Genomic DNA, 19,382 nt, shown 5'->3' on the forward strand with positions numbered 1-19,382 from the left:
GACGTGGTGCTATACTAATTAACCGTTTGATAAAGGGATAGTGCCCACGTCCTCCGTTCTCTCTCTCTCTCTAGATATATTATGTAGGTTGTTGACCTCGGACTCCAGAGAAGCCAAACATTTTCAAGACAACATCCGACATTACAATTTGTGCTTCCAAATGACCTCTTTTAGGACTACAAAAGAAATCAGAGAATGTGGTTTCATGCCAACATTTAAGATACAGGGCAAAGTCTATCATCGTATTGGAAGTGTACATCCTTTACTAAGCGAGCAGCCTAAATTCTTGCAGATTTATTTTATAAGCGATAAAGGGAAGCAAGCAGAAGAACATTGTAGAAATGTTCCACAAGCAAGAAAGGAATTGGTTCTCCAACTACAAGAAATGCTGCATTGGGAAAATACTTATATCATGAGTTTCAAAACGGCTCTAGAAAAAAATAGCACCTGAATTAAAGTTGGTGATTTTGGCAGACAGAACCCCACCTGGTGAACATCAGAGGAGATATAATCTTCCAGCAATGTCAGAAGTTTCAATTATCATGGCAGGGGAACAGCACGGAGTGAGAGATATAGTTTTGGAACTGCGAAACAGCAATGTTGTGAAAATTGCAGATACACACAGATCTTATGATGCTCTACAGCATCCTTTAATATTTTGGCAGGGAGAGGATGGACACCACTTCGAACTCTATCAAATTAACCGAACTACTGGATTAACATCACAAAAAAAGGATGTGTTTAATGGATTTTTATGCATTCAGGATTATGGTGCAGTCTTCAAATTTCAATATAATATTGCGATGCAAAACCCTTTTCCAACAATTTATGGTTGATATGTATGCAAAAATAGGTCGGAAAGGTTAAGATATATGTATGACTTAATCAAAAAGCAGTGAGAGTCGATCAATATATTCATCTTAGAGATGCTGTGATGACTGAAGGAAACGTCACTGACATCGGTCAATTTATCATCTTGCCATCCACCTTCACTGCAAGTCCAAGATATATGCATGAAAGAACTCAAGATGCAATGTCTTATGTGCGTATTTATGGTCGACCGGATCTCTTTATTAATTTCACATGTAATCCATCTCTGGATGAAATCAAGAATGAACTCTTTCCAGGACAAAAGCCACAAGACCACCACGATTTACTTGCAAGGGTTTTTACCAAAAGCAAAAGATCATGATGAATCTCCTTGTGAAGGCAAAGATTTTTGGCAGCATTTAGTGTCACATGTACACAATTGAATGGCAGAAACCAGGGTTCCCTCATGCTCACATTCTGGTATGTTTCAAAGAAAAAAATACATGTTCAGAGAGTCGATGAATTCATTAGTGCGGAAATACCAAACTCAAATGAAGATCAACATTTGTTTAAATGCATAACTACACAAATGGTTCATGGCACGTGTGGACTCGTCAATCCTCATTTTCCATGCATGACGAATGGAAAACGTACTAAAAGATACCCACGTAATTTTCTGAGAGAAACACAGACAGGACAAGATAGATACCCACTTTATTGTCAGAGACAGCCAAAAGACAAAGGATTTACTGCAAACATCAATGTTCAAAGGTGTGAAGTGTTGGTGGACAATAGATGGATTGTTCCCTATTGTCCTCTTCTCTCAAAAATTTTCAATGCTCATATAAACGTTGAATCATGTAATTCAGTGAGGTCCATAAAGTATGTATGTAAATACGTAAACAAAGGATCTGACATGTCTGTTTTTGATGTAAGGACTTCTGGAAATGAAATAAATGAAGTTCACCAATATGAGATGGGAAGCTATATCAGTAGCAATGAGGCTGTGTGGAGAATTCTGAACTTTTTGATTCATGAGCGTTATCTGACTGTTATTCATCTAAGTGTCCACCTTGAGAATGGACAATGAGTATATTTCACTTCTGCTAATGCAATTGAACGGGCTCAGGCTCCTCAAGAAACAACTTTGATCTCTTTCTTCCGCCTTTGTACTGAAGATGAGTTTGCACATACATTACTGTATCATCAAGTGCCAAATAACTATACATGGAACAATGCAAACAAGAAATGGAACAGGCGTAAAATTGGAAACAATGTACCTGATCATCCTGGAATCGAGTGTATACCATACATCTAAACAACTCCGAATGTTTTCACCCGAGATTGTTGTTGCATGAAGTTCAAGGTCCCAAGTCATTTCAAGAATTGCGAACAGTGGAAGGAAGAGTATGAAAAACTTATAAAGAAGCTTGCCAAGTTAGAGGACTTTTGGAAAATGATGAACACTGGAATGCAACACTGGAAGAAGCTGCTGTGACTTGCTCCCCAAGAATGCTACGAAATCTGTTTGCTGTTATGTTACAGACATGTGCCATGTCAAATCCTCATCAGTTGTGGTCATATCATAAGAATAGCCTGTCTGAAGACTTACTGCATCAATCAAGGCTTCAAAAAATAATATGAATCTCGCTTATAATGAAGAAATTTACAACAGAGCTCTTATCATGATTGAGGAAAAAATTCGCTTCTTAGGTGAACAAAACTTGCAGTCATTCGGGTTACCTGAACCAAAGCGAAATGTTGAATCTACAATGCACAGTGAAATTTGTCATAAAATGAGTTACAATTTGCAAGAACTTACAAAATGCTTAGAACATGAAAAGAAACTGATTCCAGATCAAAAGAAAGCATTTGAAATAATTATGACCGCAGTTTCTAATCAAGATGGTGGTATTTTTTTTATTGATGCACCAGGTGGTACTGGGAAAACATTCCTCATTAATCTTATACTGGCAAAAGTACGAGTTAAGAAACACATTGTGCTGGCTGTTGTATCATTTGGAATTGCTGCTACTATGTTGCTAATGGGAGGAAGAACAGCTCATTCATCATTTAAATTGCCATTAAACCTGGAAAGTACCGAAACACCAATATTTAATATTTCTAGAAGTTCTGCCAAAGCAAAAATTCTGCAAGAGTGCAAGTTAGTTGTATGGGATGAATGTACAATGTTTCATAAAGCTGCATTTGAAGCCCTTGATGTTACTTTGCAAGACCTGAGAGATAATAACAGAAGAATGGGAGGCATTACACTGGTACTTGCCGGAGATTTTCGACAGACACTACCCGTTGTTCCATGGGGGGACACGAGCTGATCAAATGCATGCATGCTTAAAATCATCATATATTTGGAATGAAATTCACAGACTTCATTTTAGAACTAATATGAGAGTTCAGATTAATGGAGATACTACAGCTCAAGAATTTGCTGACAATTTGCTGAGACTAGGAAATGGATTCTTCACCCCAGATAAAAAAGATGGATGCATATCACTGGAATGTATTGGAAACATCGTGAAAAGCCACCAAGACCTTTTACTTGCAATATTTCCTAACTTAAGACAGAACTTCACCGATCACAGCTGGCTATGTGAAAGATCCATTCTTGCACCAAAGAATGATACAGTGAGAGCGATTAATAAACAACTTTTAGGACAGTTGCCAGGCAGTGTTAAAATTTACAAGTCAGTTGATACTATGTGTTCTATAGATGAGGCTGTAAATTACCCAACTGAATTTTTGAATTCTTTGGAACTGCCTGGAGTATTCTAGAGTTGAAAGTTGGTGCACCCATAATGCTGTTGAGAAATTTGGATCCCCCTTCACTTTGCAATGGTACAAGATTATCTGTCAAGAAGCTCATGAAAAATGTTATTGAAGTAACTATTTTAACTGGTCATGCAAAAGGAAAAGACGTGTTCATTCCAAGAATTCCCATTATACCATCTGATGTACCATTTCATTTTAAACGGCTTCAGTTCCCAATATCTTTACGTTTTGCAATAAGTATAAACAAGGCACAAGTACAGTCTTTAAAGGTTGTTGGGCTAAATCTACAAAGTCCATGTTTTTCACACAGCCAGTTATATGGAGGTTGTTCTAGAGTGGGAAGAAAGGATAATCTTTACATCTTTGCTCCCAAAGGGAAAACATTTAATATTGTGTATCCAGAAGCCCTTTAAGAATAGCCATAAATTAACTCACTGTTAACACTTTATAAAATACTTGCTTAAAATCATCCTATGCCTGAAACGAAGGTCAAAGACTTTGCTTTACAAGTTAAATGGTTGCCATGTGACTGCTGACACATTTACTCAGAAGATTCCTAAAGTATTATAACATTTCAATATTTCAGAAAAAGAATCATTCAAACTGTCGAGTAAGAAACTGTTTAAAAAATTTTAATTTTATTGTAGAATTTTTATATAATTTTTATGTAGATATGGTGGTGGTTAAGAAGGGGGATATAAATTATGCTTTAACAAACGTTTAATGCACATCTCATGCAATCAGTTTGCTAAAAATTCAAGATGTATATGTTTTTCTGGAGATACATCAGGGCTGTATGCAAGGGAGGGTTGGAATCTTAACAAAGAGAAAAAAGTTAGAAGAACTTACATGGCCATCGGTCCCAGGTGTGTCTTTTAGGCATTTTTCCAGTATGTTTAAAAGCCAGATGAAGGCTGGCCACATAGCGGCTAGTAAATTCATAAAAAACTGGCATTAGCATTTATAGCTTCTTGGAATATTGAGTATCAGAAACCTAGTGAGCAGTATTGGTTGATCGATCAACTGATTACCATCATTCTAATATAACTGCATTTTCTTTTCACCCTTCTAAGTATGAATTTCAGCTATGAACAGCAAAATTATTACTTTAAACAATAGACCGTTCTAATTCTTCAAGAATCAGACAAAGATGGCCTTGATTTTCTCAATGTGAATAAATTCTCAAGATACTTTTTTTTTTTTTTTTTTTATTATTATTATTATTTAAAGAAAAAAACTCTCCCCATGCACTACAAAATATCACACAAGGCTTAAAAAATGTAACTAAAGGGAAACAGATCAACTTTAAATCATAGATATATGATTAAAAAAAAGAAAGCTTTCAAAAAGCAAATATAGAGAAAATCATTTAGAATATTTAGAGTAAGCATCAAAGTCATCAAAAGCAAGGCAGGCTGCAGGCAGAGAAATTCATGATTTTGGTGGTCAATTAGTTCCAATAAATTTTAATCTACAGTTTAATGTATTTCTTGTATTATTAAGCTGGGAGCACTTAAAAAGTAAGTGGAAGATGCTTTGCTGAATTCCGAGATCCCAATAGCATAAATTATAAGACATCAATTTAAACTGTTCAAGATAAACATTAAACTTTCCATGCCCAGACAAAAATTATATAACGTTAAAATTGAGCTAGTCCTTACTTTTTAGATTTTCACAGAAAAATCAAATTTGGTCAAAAATACCTTTTCCATAACATCTCCCTTATAAGTAAATGATATAATCATAATTTTGTTGTCCAATCATTTTAGCTATGAATATATTTTTAAAGTATGATTTTGGAATATTTACATCAGCATTAATGTTTTTCTAGTTGCATTTTTAGCAAGATAATTAACTGGCTTCCTCGTTTCCATATATTTCCCCACATGCACTCAAACTAATGTAAAAAGCACTGAAATGCCCTTGTCCAGTACATTCCCGAAAAACTGCTGTAAATTAACGATAATATCATTATGTGATGAGGTACTTTTGAAGAACTGAGTAATGAGAAATATGTCTATCTTGGCTAAGTAATCATTTAATTATAAAACTAATACAGAGAAGTTTATAAATATAAACAGTACATTCATTTCTAATATGAAACTGGTGCTCCTCAATTTTGACACTCTCCTCATACATGACATAAGCAAACCAAAATTTGTCATCAGTTTTACTACCGTCTGTATGGAACACAACTGAGAATAAATTTTTATCAACATTCCATAGTATCCAAAATTTAAAATCGTCAAAATTAATTGAATGTTTGAAGACACTTTACAGTCCATAATTACTGGTCCTGTGCATCAATCCTATGTAACATCTGCTAGGCAATTACTGATTTTATGTAGCATCCTATATAACAATTATGCATTAACTTGATTGAAGTATTTTTTTGACACTAAGATATTTTACATTAAAGTTGGCAAAAGCCAACCTTAAGAAGGGTTTTATAAAAAATTCTATGCATTTTAAGGGAAACATGATTTAAATCACTATTCCTCAGAAAGCAAGTTTCTGCATCTTTTGGAAAAATAATTATTTAAACAAGCAAAGTTAAAATGAATAAAAAAGCAACAACAGAATGCCATTTTCTTAATAAAAGAAAGGATAGGATTACATTTAAAAGAGAAGAAGATTTTTTAAATGTTAAGTAAAAAAGAGATTTTAAATAAAAATCCATTTTTATTATACATTTATGCTTATTTCACATATTTGTCACATACATTTTGCAATATATTCACACTCCATGAAGAAAAAGGCATCCATTGAAAACATAATATTTTTCATACATAACATATTTTTAAAAAATCAACATAAATAAATAGAAAGTATCTACTTTGTATTTATTTTACATTGGAAGACAGTTATAAAAACTTCTATACAGCCTGTCTCTTCTGAAACAAGTATTGAACATTAAAACTACACTGCCTAGTTGTTTTATTGACCCAGCAACTCAATTGTTATTACAAGTAATATAGAGATTACAGCTTTTTTAGCATTTCAGTAAATTATCTAGCTTGATATATTATTTAATTTTTTTTTATTAGTCCAAAGGAGCTTTGTCCCTAGGGAACTATTGTTTTCGTTTCGCGATTTTGCGTCAAATCACTCTGAATATCCGTTTCACTTTTCAAACTGTCACCGTCAAATAGTATCACCCTGTATTATATTTGAAGAATCTGCATAAATGTATATATGTTTCTCACACTGTGATAAAACAATGGTATCGAGAGCCATCAAATTTTGAATTACGCAATCCTACTGTGAATATGGGCATCTGGAAGCCAAAATTTGAAATTTGTTTTATTATCGATTTCATATTTTGTAAAACTTTAAAGAATTTTTGATTAACAAACTCAAGGATTTCAAAGCGAGTAAAGGCAAGGTTGTACAGAAGAAACATTTTTATCTCCACCGCAAGACTGTGTATCAAATTCTAAAGATATGCTCAGTTTAAAATTATTTTGTGATATTGCTCTTAAAATGAATTTTGTGGTTTAAGTCCTAAGAACATGATATTTAATAAATAAAGGTAACACACAAAATGTTACAAAAAGCCCCCTTGGACATAATTTAAAATCTGAAATGTTTTCAGATTTTCTTTTTTATTTATTTATTATAGGGGTGAAAAACATAAAATACATTTAGTTTGAATCCAGTTTTTCTATTAGGTTTAATGTTAACTTAAGATTTAATTTTACGCATCTTACAATCTTTTGTGACTCTTTATCCATGAAAGTTCATGTTAAAATAAATGTTTCTTTTATTGATAAAGCAGTATAATATGTTCAGAATGTGAGAAATCGGAATATTCAGAAACTGCATCTTTACTGAACAGTACAAGTCATATTTAAATGAAAACTGAATTCAATAGCAATTGGCTTGATAAGCTTTTTCCAACAGCAATTTACTTAATTTGCAATTTTTGCAGTGTAAAGCATTACAAATAAAAAGTAATAAAAATAAAGTAGCTTAAATTGTCATTGGAAACAAGGGTAAGAATAAAACAAATTACTGAATGTTTTATTGTTACTAAATTTGCAAGAATGACATCTGATGACTACCTGTTGTTTACTGGTAACAGCAACAATGCGTTTAAGTCTGACATTAATATTTTTTCAATACAGGGTTAATTTTTTAGACCTATATTGATGAACATGCCTTCATGACTGACAGAACACATTGTGTGAGACAAAAAGCAAATTTAAATGCTTCCAAGAGTTTAATTAAAGAACAGAATAGTTCTTCAAAGTTTTTATTTCTCTTACTTAAGAGACTAGCTGCAAGCAATTTCATTTCTTCCCTCAACACATGAACAAGCCAAAGTTTTCCTCAAGCTATTGTTAGGCAAATAGCTTTACCATAAAAAAATAAACAATCTATATAAAAAGTAACAAATCAGTACAGCCAACTTATTTTAAACTTTCTATCATTAGTAATTGAATAAACTGGCATTTAGCAACATAAAATATTGTGAAAACATCCTAATTATTCTACAGTTAGTTACAAACATTTACAATAAAAAATTGTATTTTTTAGTTAAAAAAAATCAGAGCAATTACAGCAATGTTAAGAAACTCACAAAGTCAATCTAGAGCTAAATTATTTACACAAAATGAAATTTGCTTTCACACTGTGTGCATGGTATTTAAAAGAATTTAAATGATTATTTTGATTATAAAAACAGAATCTCATACTTTTCCCATAAGTACAAAAATGTTTTACCCTAAACTGGTAAGTTTTTATAACTTATCTAAAATTTTACATTGTAAATTAATTATCTCACCTCCTCACATAATAAATCAAACTGAGCAGCCGTTATGGGAAAGCAGAAAGTTCTCAGAACTTGCCTTAACTGTGATTTTGGTATTTTACGTGTTGATCTTCGGTCAAAATTCTTACATGCCTGGATAGAAAAAAATTTGCTCATAACACAGTTATACACTAGAATGTTAAACAGTTATAAAAACATAAAAATAATATAATGCATCAAAATAATCATCAAATAATTCTCATTAACTCCAATGTGTCTTCTCTAGTAAAACTTTAATTAAAAAAAAATTAATTAATTAAAAAAAATAAATTTACAAACACAAAATAAACATTACATTTCTCTGACAGTGTGATTTTATGCTACCTGAATCAAATCTGGACCTTTACTTTTAATTATATCAGATAACCTATTCTTTATAACTTCTGGTTGCAGATTAGCTTTAAGATCATATTCAGGAAAGGAAGCAATAGATGAAACACTTGCTGAGGATGCTATAAAAAAATATCAAAGTTATTAATTCATGCAGAAACAAAACATTAATAGTAAAATATAAATTTATAATAAACTGCAAGGAAATAAAGTGAGAACAATAATTCATTCTTTTTTTAATACAGTATGTTGGATGGCCATAAAATAAGTTACATACTTGAAGAATCCTGCAACTTGATCCAACAACATTTTTGGCCTCACACACAAAAAAACTGCTTCACAATAAAATCCTCTTGCATACACATAGTTATAATGTTAAATGAATAAATTTGGAAGTTTTATAAGAGAAATCACATATGTTCTCTTTTGACCATTTATTGAATGAAATGAGATGTGTGTCAGTTTGCTCTGAACTATTAAAAATTAAGGGTACTTAACATATTAATGCAAACCACCTCAGTGCAATTTGGCAATTTTTTGAAGAAGAAAAAGTATGATGACTTAAGCCATCATTCTGTTCTGTAAGTTACTTAATGCCTGCAAGTTGGGGATTATGGCAGCTTTTTAAAAAGCCGAACTATCTATATTTACTGTAACTCAGCAAACACTACCAACATTTAGCAAGAAAACACACTTTAGCAACTTAAAATACAAGTTTTAAATATTAAATAAGGTTCCATTGTCTATATGAGTTCTGCCTGTGTACACAACAGAACCTTAATTTCCCCATGTACATAGTAATCTATTTACATTAAAAAAATAAGATAATTGCATACAAACTTAGCACTGTGGCATGATTCCAATCACCTAAGAATGGTTAAATATTGAAGTATGCAAATGCATATAAAAATGGTGACATACCTTAAAAGACGAATTTTAGTGCATGTGTTGCCAGAGTCTGGAATATTCTGATAACCTGGCGACTTCAATTAAGATGGTTGCAATAAAATGTAAGTGCCAAATCGAGTACTGTTTTGTGAATAAATTGTCTACAGAAGGTCTTAATATCAAAGAAGTAAAACAATGCCTATATCGTGTGTATGGTGATTTGTCTCCTTCCTATAGTGAAAGAATAGATAAAACACTTTCCCATGGGCCAAGAACTCGCAGGTGATTTTCATATAGGTTGAGCATTGGAGGCACTGATAATGGAAAACATTGCTCATGTTCAAGATGAAATACTGAGTGCTAGGAGATTAAATGTAAAGGATATAGCAGCAAGATTAGATGTATCTAAAACAACCTTTTTTTGTGCAATCTACATGAACACCTTCACATGAAACAATTCTCTGCAAGACGGGTACCTTGACATCTTTCCTCAGTTCAAAATGGTAACAGATCATTTGTTGTGGTTGGGTTTCATATGCTTAACCCCTCACATTACAACCCATGTTCAGCACCAAGTGATTATGATCTGTTTTCAAAACTAAAACTGATCTTTAAGGAAAGAAATTTAATGATAATGATAGCATGAAAAGGGCAGATATGGAATGTTTTGAGGATGGATTTCCAGATCACTATTTCAGGGACACAGAGCTGCTCATTAAATGATGTGATAAGTGTTATGAGTTACAAGATCTTATTGAAAAATAAACTAATAAAATATAATAATTTTTCTCTGTTTCTTTTTAAATAGAGAAATCTTTCTCTACTTCAAAAGAAACAGAGAAAAATTATTGTATTTCCTATTAGATATTATTTTTTTCCTCTATTCTTATGAAAAATAAACTGATAAAATATACTAATATATTCTTTATTAGTATATTTTAACTTATTCTTTATTAGGCTGGAAACTTTTTGATCTATTTAAGGAAATACAAGAATTCAGAAAGTGATTCTGAAGGTGATCTTTTATCTCTAGAGGCTGCAGCCAGCAAAATGCATCTAGCAATCAACCAAAATAAAACTAAATACATGCCATGTGGTAATAACAGCAGTCCCTAGTTTGAAATTGGGAATTACAAATTTGAAACTGTTAGCAAATTTAAATATTTAGGATCAGAAGTTAATACTTTCAATGATTTAATGCCCGAGATCCGTAGTAGAGTCACAGATGCTAATCGGTGTTTTACGGTCTAAAAAAACACTTGAAGTCTAACTTCACTAGCACAAAAATGAAGATTTAATTTACAAAAGCTTAATCAGACTCATTCTTACATACTCTGCTGAGAAATGGGCAATAACAGAAAAACCTAAAAGTATCATTTCTGTCTTTGAAAAATTTTTGAGAAGTAATTTTGGTGGCATAAAATGTAACATCTGGAGAAGAAGAACTAACTATGAACTCTATAAATCCTTTAAAGAAATAGATATAGTAAAATATATAAGGATTCAGAGACTTAAATGGGCAGGACACCTGTGCAGAACGGATGAAAATCGAGTAACTAAAAAGATCTTCTTGACCAGGGCGTTCGGCACCCGAAAAAGAGGGAGACCTAAACTTAGGTGGCTCGACTGTTTGGAAACAGATTTAAGAATTTTAAAAATAACCAATTGGATGCCCATGGCCAGGGATAGAAGAGCTTGGAATTCGATTCTGAAGAACACAAGGGCCCATCCTGGGCTGTCTGGCCATTGAAGAAGAAGTTTTTTATCTATTTAAGGAAGTACGAGAATTCAGAAACTGATTTATGAGCTTATAATAATGATAAAGAGCCACGCTTCAAATCTACCATTTTCATGTCTGTAAAAAAATTAAATTGCTTGTTATAATTTTTCATGTTGAATCAGTATTTTTTATCCATTTTCAAACAAAGTCACATATTGTGCTCAGCAGTGTGTGCTTTTCTTTTTTTTTTTTTTTCTGATGCCAGGAATAAATAATTTTGAAAATGCTTCATTGCATTTAGTACAGATCCCAAATTTTAATGAATTATTGAAAATGTGAGGGTAGCAATTAATTTACAGTCTTCTTAACAAAAACTAAATTAGCCTATAAAAAAAATTAAATGGGTTAACATAAAACTTAAGGTGAACATTTTACAATTGTATTATGATGACTCGTCGGGACTTCAGCGATTCCGGATTATCGATCATCAGTTTAAATCTGGTAAGATGGCATACAGAAATTATAAAATTAAAAATATGAAACCGTAATTTATGAAATAAAGAACAATTATGATATAAAGGGTATCAAAATTTACAAAAAGAAAAAGCTTAATATTTATTTGTTTACTTTATTAAACATTTCTTTCAATGTAAGTTGTTTAAGTTGCTTCGTTTCAGGCAATAATACTTTCTCTTTAATTCTATTAAACAGATGTAATTTCTTGTTTAGTTACAAAGTTCTGCTGTTCAAGTCCCATAATTGCTGTGTCGAGAATACCGACTAATTTGTCAATCAAAATTTTTTCATTTTCAATAACCTCTGTGTCACTTTCTTCACTATAGGAAGCGAATTCTAATGACGAGGAACTTCATTTAAATCATAACAAAGATGGAGTACAATGAGATGAAATACTACATTTAGTAAGGAATTATAAGCCAAATAAAATAAAAACAACTGCCCTGAAGATAAGGATAGTGCTGACAGATCAACTTCCAATTCATTGCGCGCTGCGGCGTTACAAATTAACGCCACCGCAGCTGCAGATTTGGTTTTTAAGTGCTGACAATCTACACCTAAAATTTTTGCGACAAACCACAAATTAAAGCACTTTATTTAAAATCAAAGTAGTCAATCGGATTTCGGTGGAAAATTGGCCGATACAGATTTTAACATACTGTCTGTCTACGGCAAGAACAGCTCCCGCCACAGTGTCTGGCTGGTGGCGGTCGCTAGTATATTTCAAATAGGGACGAACCAAGGGTTGCTTTATTGTTATTTTGTTTTTGGCGACTGTTGGCTGAGGGGAAAAGAGTTTATCATTTGTCTTCTCGGTTTCATTCCAGCTGCATGCATCTTTTCTTAAGAAATGCATTAACAAAAGAAAAATTCTTATCGAAAGACCTCACATTGTATTTTGGAGGAACAATTATTTACGCTAAATGAGGAAACTCAGTGCAAGTGAATGCCACATCATTTACATCGATGAAACATGAATTGACAGCAATTTAACTTTTAAGAAATGTTGGCAGCATGATACGGTTTTGTGCGCACAGATAAATATCAGTTAAAAAATAGACTGATTGTTGTCCATGCAACTCTTCTGCAGGATTTATTCCACAACTTGTATATAAAGCATCAGCTCAAAGCGGGGATTACCATGGGCAAATGAACTATGGAAATTCTGAAAAATGGGTGTTGGAAAAGCTTTTTCCAAATTTACGACCCCAAAGTGTGGTATGCATGGACAATGCCCCGTATCACACAAAAATTGAAGATCCGACACCCATGAAATATGCTACAAAGCAAAGAATGGTAAATTGGCTGATGAAGACGACGATATGCTGTGATCCCAAAATGCGAAGAGCAGAATTGTGTAACTTAATAGAATGTAATCGTCCTAAAAAAGAAATCTATAAATTTTCCAAAATCATAAAAGAAAACAGGCATCATGTTGTGCATCTCCCTTCTTACCACTGTGATCTAAATGCAATTGAATATGTTTGGTCATCAGTTAAAAGACTGATCAGGGAAAGGAATGTGACTGGGGACTTAAGCTTGAAAAATTTAACACAAAAAGCTTTGGATGAAGTCACTTCTCGAGAATGACATGCAACCACGTGGAAAAACTTGAAAATGCTTGTTGGGACAACTAGAAGAGATAGTGGATGAATTAATAATTCAAACTGGCAGCAGCGATTTCGATTCTCATTCAGAAGAAACGGAATCTTGCGACAGTGATTCAGACAACTTTTCAGATGTTATACCTCTATAAAAGTCCTCCCTGAAGGCATCCTTCTTCCTCATCTGATAGCTCTCTCAAGTTATGAGGATATTTCTAGGTTCAGTATTTTCTTTGCCACTATACAAATGAAAGACTACCAAAAGGGAGCAACAATGAGCCTTCGGCAGAGGCGAAACCCCCTTGTGGATAATAAAGAACACTGCATGGTTGCTTCATTTCCCATTACTATGTTCTTGGGAACCCATAAGCCATGGTATAATTTGCTTAAAAAATAATTTTTAATCTTTAATGAAAATTAAATAAGTTTCGTTTTATTATTAAAATATTAATACAAAATTATGTTAATGCAACAAAGCTCACTGCAGTTATAATAGCCAAATTTTGTATAATTATATAAATTTCGTATAATTTTAAATATAAAATAGGTAACTGAATAATTTAAGAGACCTTAATTTTGCTCTGATTTTAACATTTTATTATGTTACTAGCTATTACAGTATCCATAAAAAGCAGCATAATACATAAATGTGTGCTGGTAATTAAGTGGCCCACCAGCGGCTGATTGGTAAAGTCACTGAACACTGGTAGTTCGGTCCGAGGTTTGAATCCCATGAATGGGCTGGCTGCGTAGGCGTTTTCATAGTTTTACCCATGTGTAATGTATACACGAGCCAGTTTCCCTTAGGAAGCCCTCCACAAAGGCATCCCTCCTCTTAGGCATTTAACCCTGGAGGCTTTCCATAATCATATAAACCAACCCAAACCACTGGTAATTAAGGTAAAAGAAGTTTTGATTTTAATTCACTTTCACTTCCTTTTGCCATTAAATCAACCAGCTTTTGGATTAGTTTGAAGGTATGAGAAAAGAAGAAATGTTCGCAAAAAGTATTTATTGAGAACATGGGTATGTAAATAAACACTTTTACTTTCAGATGATTCCATATACATTTAATGATGAAATTTTTAGTCATTATTAAAGCACACTCAATGCAATAAATTAACAGAAAATTTTGAAATAAAAACATAGCAGAACATCATTTAAAGACTGAAGAAATTGCTTTGAATGTTCACAATAGATTAGCTAGAGGGGAGAACTATAAAAATTTAATTTATTTTACATTTATGAAGTGCATCTATACTATACTACAGAGAATGGGGCAATCAAGTAGATTTCTAAGATGTCATCTATGATTTTGCAAGCAAACAAAAAAAGGAGCAAAATACAGTCAAAAGTCGTTAATCCGGACTCGGGACTTCGATTCCGGATTATCGATTTTTCCGGATTATAGATCATCAGTTTAAATCTTGTAACATGGCATGCAGAAATTCCAAAATTAAAAATATGAAACCGTAATTTATGAAATAAAGAACAATTATGATCAAAATTTACAAAAAAAAAAAAAAAAAAGCAAGCTTAATATTTATTTGTTTACTTTATTAAACATTTCTTTGAATGTAAGTTGTTTAAGTTGCTTCGTTTTATGTGATAATACTTTCTCTTTAATTCTATAAACAGACATAATTTCTTGTTCAGTTACAAAGTTCCGCTGTTCAAGTCCCGTAATTGCTGTGCCGAGAATACCGACTAACTTGTCAATCGAAATTTTTTCGTTTTCACTAACCTCTCTGTCACCTTCTTCATGTCTTTATCCATTTTTTGCAGCAATTCCACTTTTTGTTTGATGGACATCGAAACATACTTTCGTTTTGTAGATCCTTTGGGAGCTCCAGCATCGGAAATTCTATTTGACATAATCGAAAGTTCAAGTTTACTTTTATAAAATTGCTCTTACAGTCTGAAAAAAGTAATAAGCCGGATCCAGTTCGAAGATTAAGGAACAACGCAATCATCAACATTAACTGAAATAGATAAATTTTAGCTTATACCGTCCGTTATACATTAAACTCGCATGCAAAAAAGGATTCTGCACTTGCGCACACGCATATGCGCAGTCATAAAGGTTTTACGCGCACGCGTAAACGTCTACGCGCATGTGTCAACCCGGCGCATGCGCAGAAAGTTTTTAGCATTGAGGTCCGAATTAACGACTTTTGACTGTAATAGCATGATTTTTTTTAAATGTAAAAATTAAAATTTTTCTTCAAAAATAAGCATGAATTTTAAAATTTATTTCATTACAAGTTGTTTTGATATATTTTTACTCATTGTACATCAAGAGGGATGGCAAATTGAGCAACTTGTACCTCACAAGGCAAAATCAAAGACCGTTTCTTGACTGCAAAAGCTTGATCTACCCATCGAATTTTCATTTTCGGAAATTGGATGTCGCGGTCGACGCAAAGGGTCAACAAGCATTTTACTTGAAACTAAAACAAAATGTGAATATCGCCAAATCATCTTTAAATACGTCAAGGTGGCTGAAAAGTAAATCTTCAAGACACCCCTATGAAAAATGGGTCAGGGCTCGTTTTTATGGCAACAGACAACTGCAGACAAACTGGTGACAGCTGTTCTTACTATAGACAGACAGTACATTCAAAACAGTCTCTATTTCCTTTGACCTGATGCTGTTGTCATATGAACTCTACTAAATAAAATTTTAAATGATGTCTCGCTGTCCCCCTATGTGTCTTGTTGTTCCATTTAGCACTGCCCCACATTCTCTCAACTGTATGTATATGAACTCCTGTATCAGGATCAATAAAATTGTATTTATGATTAACATTAGCAAGCAGGAATCCTTCTTTTTCTGTTATATTTGTTTGGTAACCTTTCCAACTGTCAGAATAAATTTTGCGCTATCATCTGCAATGTTTTCAATAATTTTATTAAGAAGGGTAGAGCCAGTTCTATTAGGAATAGTGACAACAAATGAATCTTTTGTTTCTACATATACCACCAAACATCCACTTTTCGGGTAATACTCGACCACACTTATTTTTACGTTTAGTAAACAAATTTTCACAATGCAATCAGGACGCCTATTCTACACTCCGAGAGTCGGCATCAGCGTGTGGGCCGCTAGATGTCGCTGCTAGTGAAAAACAGGTCTGCCCGACATACCATATTCTCTGAGCACGGAAGTCGTCAGAAGCGCTGGGAAAAGTGTTGGCCCGTCGTCAATCAGGCTTGTCCTGTTGATGTTCTAAGTAGACAATGGCTTTGTATGTGTTTTCGCAGCTAGTTTTTTTGTATTTAAGTGATGAATATGGTCATAGATCTCTGAATCGGCAGCGAATTTATAGAAAATATGTTGATGCTTTTGCTCTGCCAGAAGATGTTTTCATTGTATGTTTCAGATTGCCAAAATTTATAATTATTTTAATTTGCAATACACTAAGAGAATATTTGAAGCCACATTCAGAAAACCAGAATACAATTTCTACTGAAAGAAAGGTTATTTATACTTTTTCTGAAATTATAGATATATAAGGGTTGCTCAAATGAAAAGTGGACACATGTGATAACGTCAGAATGAATGCATCGATAGCAGCGTCACTGAACAAGTATATAAGGGGAGGTATGATGTATGCATCTCAGATGGCATTTATCTATGAAACCTGTTTGTAAGCGATTAAATTGTGTGAAAGGAAAGTCGTTCTATCCATGGATGCATCCAGATTATAACAACGCACGTTACAGTCAAAAGTCGTTAATCCGGACTCATCGGGACTTCGGCGATTCCGGATTATCGATTTTTCCGGATTATGGATCAGGATCATCAGTTTAAATCTGGTAAGATGACATACAGAAATTACAAAATTAAAAATATGAAATCGTAATTTATGAAATAAAGAACAATTATGATCTAAAGGGTATCAAAATTTACAAAAAGAAAAAGCTTAATATTTATTTGTTTACTTTATTAAACATTTCTTTCATGTAAGTTGTTTAAGTTGCTTCCTTTCATGTGACAATACTTTCTCTTTAATTCTATTAAACAGACATAATTTCTTGATTAGTTACAAAGTTCTGCTGTTCAAGTCCTATAATTGCTGTGTTGAGAATACCGACTAATTTGTCAATGGAAATGCTTTCGTTTTCAATAACCTCTCTGTCACTTTCTCCACTATCGGAAGCGAATTATAATGACGAGGAACTTCATTTAAATCATATCAAAGACGGAGTACATCGAGATGAAATACTACATTTAGTAAGGAATTACAAGCCAATTAAAATAAAAACATCTGCCCTGAAGATAAAGATAATGCTGACAGATCAACTTCCAACTCATTGCGCGCTGCGGCGTCTCTTCCCCCCCCCCCCGTCGCAGAGCAGCGTGAAATTGATAAACAGATTTCGGATTTCAAAACATACTTTCGCTTTGTAGATCCTTTACATATTAGTAAATATGTATCGGAAATTCTATTTGACGTAATCGAAAGTTCAAGCTTACTTTTATAAAATTGCTCTAACAGTCTGCAAAAAATAATAAGCCGGATCCAATTCGAAGATTAAGGAACAACGCAAACTGCAACATTAACCGAATTAGATAATTTTAGCTTAGCTTATACCGTTTGTTATACATTAAACGTGCATGCGTTAACATATTATGCGCTTGCGCACAGGCATATTCGCAGCCGTAAAGGTCTTACGCGCACGCATAAACGCCTATGTGCATGCGTTAACGCGACGCATGTGCTGAAAGTTTGTAGCTTTGAGGTCCGGATTATGGGTGTCCGAATTAACGACTTTTGACTGTAGTACAGTTTCTGGTTGTGGAAGGTGAATGTAATGTGGACATCTATGGTGACAGTGTATAGCGACCACTGTTTTAGGTCGTACGGCTGTAAACATATGGTGCAAAAGTTTCTGTGAAGGGCGGCAAATGACATTGGATCTGCAGAGACCACGCCAAGCAAACAAATGATTCCAACAATGATCAAACAAACAAAGCAAGCAAACAATGATCACCAATGATTCCATTGCCTCCGTTAATGAAATGATCCAAGCGAATCTAAAGGTTATGACCCATGAAATCAGTCATGAACTCAACCTGAGTAAAGGAACAGTTAACACCATTATCCACAAACATCTGTGGTACAGCAAAGTGTGTGCAGCATGGGTACAAAAACACCTGACACTTGATCATCAGAAATGACGAATGGGTTTCTGTCTCCAGCACTTGATCCGTTATGAGGAGAATCCCGCATTTCTGGATCGTATCGTTGCGGGTGATGAGACCTGGTGCCACCACTGCACACCCAAATCCAAGAAAATGAGTATGCAATGGAAACAGAGCTCATCTCCTTCACAACAGAAATTGAAAGCAACGATAACTGCACGGAAAGTGATACTTTTATTTTTCTTCAATTGTTGTGAATCACTTAATAGAGTTCCTTTTCCAAGGAAGAACTATCAATTCCGCACAATATTGCAGTATTCTGACGAAACTGCGACAAGCAATAGAAAACAAACAGCTGGGCCTTCTCACGCAAGGAGTGATCCTTCTGCATGACAATGACCACCTACATGTCACCCAGAAGATCTTAAACACATTCCGTTGGGAGGTTTTGAAGCACCTCCCGTACAGTACGGATATGTCACTCTGTGATTTTCACATCTTTGGACCACTTAAGAGAGCCTTACAGGAAAAACGTTTCCATTCGGACGATGGAGTGAAGGAAGCCGTGCAGGACTTCCTCAGGAATCAGCCCCAATCTTTCTACAGCAAAGGCATCGAGCTGCTGCCACAATGCTGGGACCTGTGTTTCAACACCCATGGCTATTTCTTTTGATTTACAATAAAGGTATTATTTTTCTTCAACTTGTCCACTTTTCATTTGGGCAACCCTTACATACTGTAATTATATAGTTTAAAAATGTA

General features: G+C 33.7%; 1 protein-coding gene across 1 annotated transcript in view; it reads right to left on the reverse strand.

Annotated features, from left to right (window-relative positions):
• LOC118199710 (EF-hand calcium-binding domain-containing protein 6-like) overlaps positions 1-19,382 on the reverse strand; it is a 100,950-nt gene that overhangs the window by 65,557 nt on the left and 16,011 nt on the right. Inside the window, exons 3-4 of the mRNA XM_035371623.2 lie at positions 8,738-8,865; positions 8,387-8,506 (exon numbers count right to left, since the gene is read on the reverse strand). Of these exons, the coding sequence (XP_035227514.2) occupies positions 8,387-8,506; positions 8,738-8,865 (248 nt within the window). The remainder of the gene's footprint in view (positions 1-8,386; positions 8,507-8,737; positions 8,866-19,382) is intronic.

Source organism: Stegodyphus dumicola, chromosome 10, assembly GCF_044657685.1.
Source record: "Stegodyphus dumicola isolate Sdum_Otavi_A_Nest chromosome 10, ASM4465768v1".
In the NCBI taxonomy this organism is placed as follows: Eukaryota; Metazoa; Arthropoda; class Arachnida; order Araneae; family Eresidae; genus Stegodyphus; species Stegodyphus dumicola.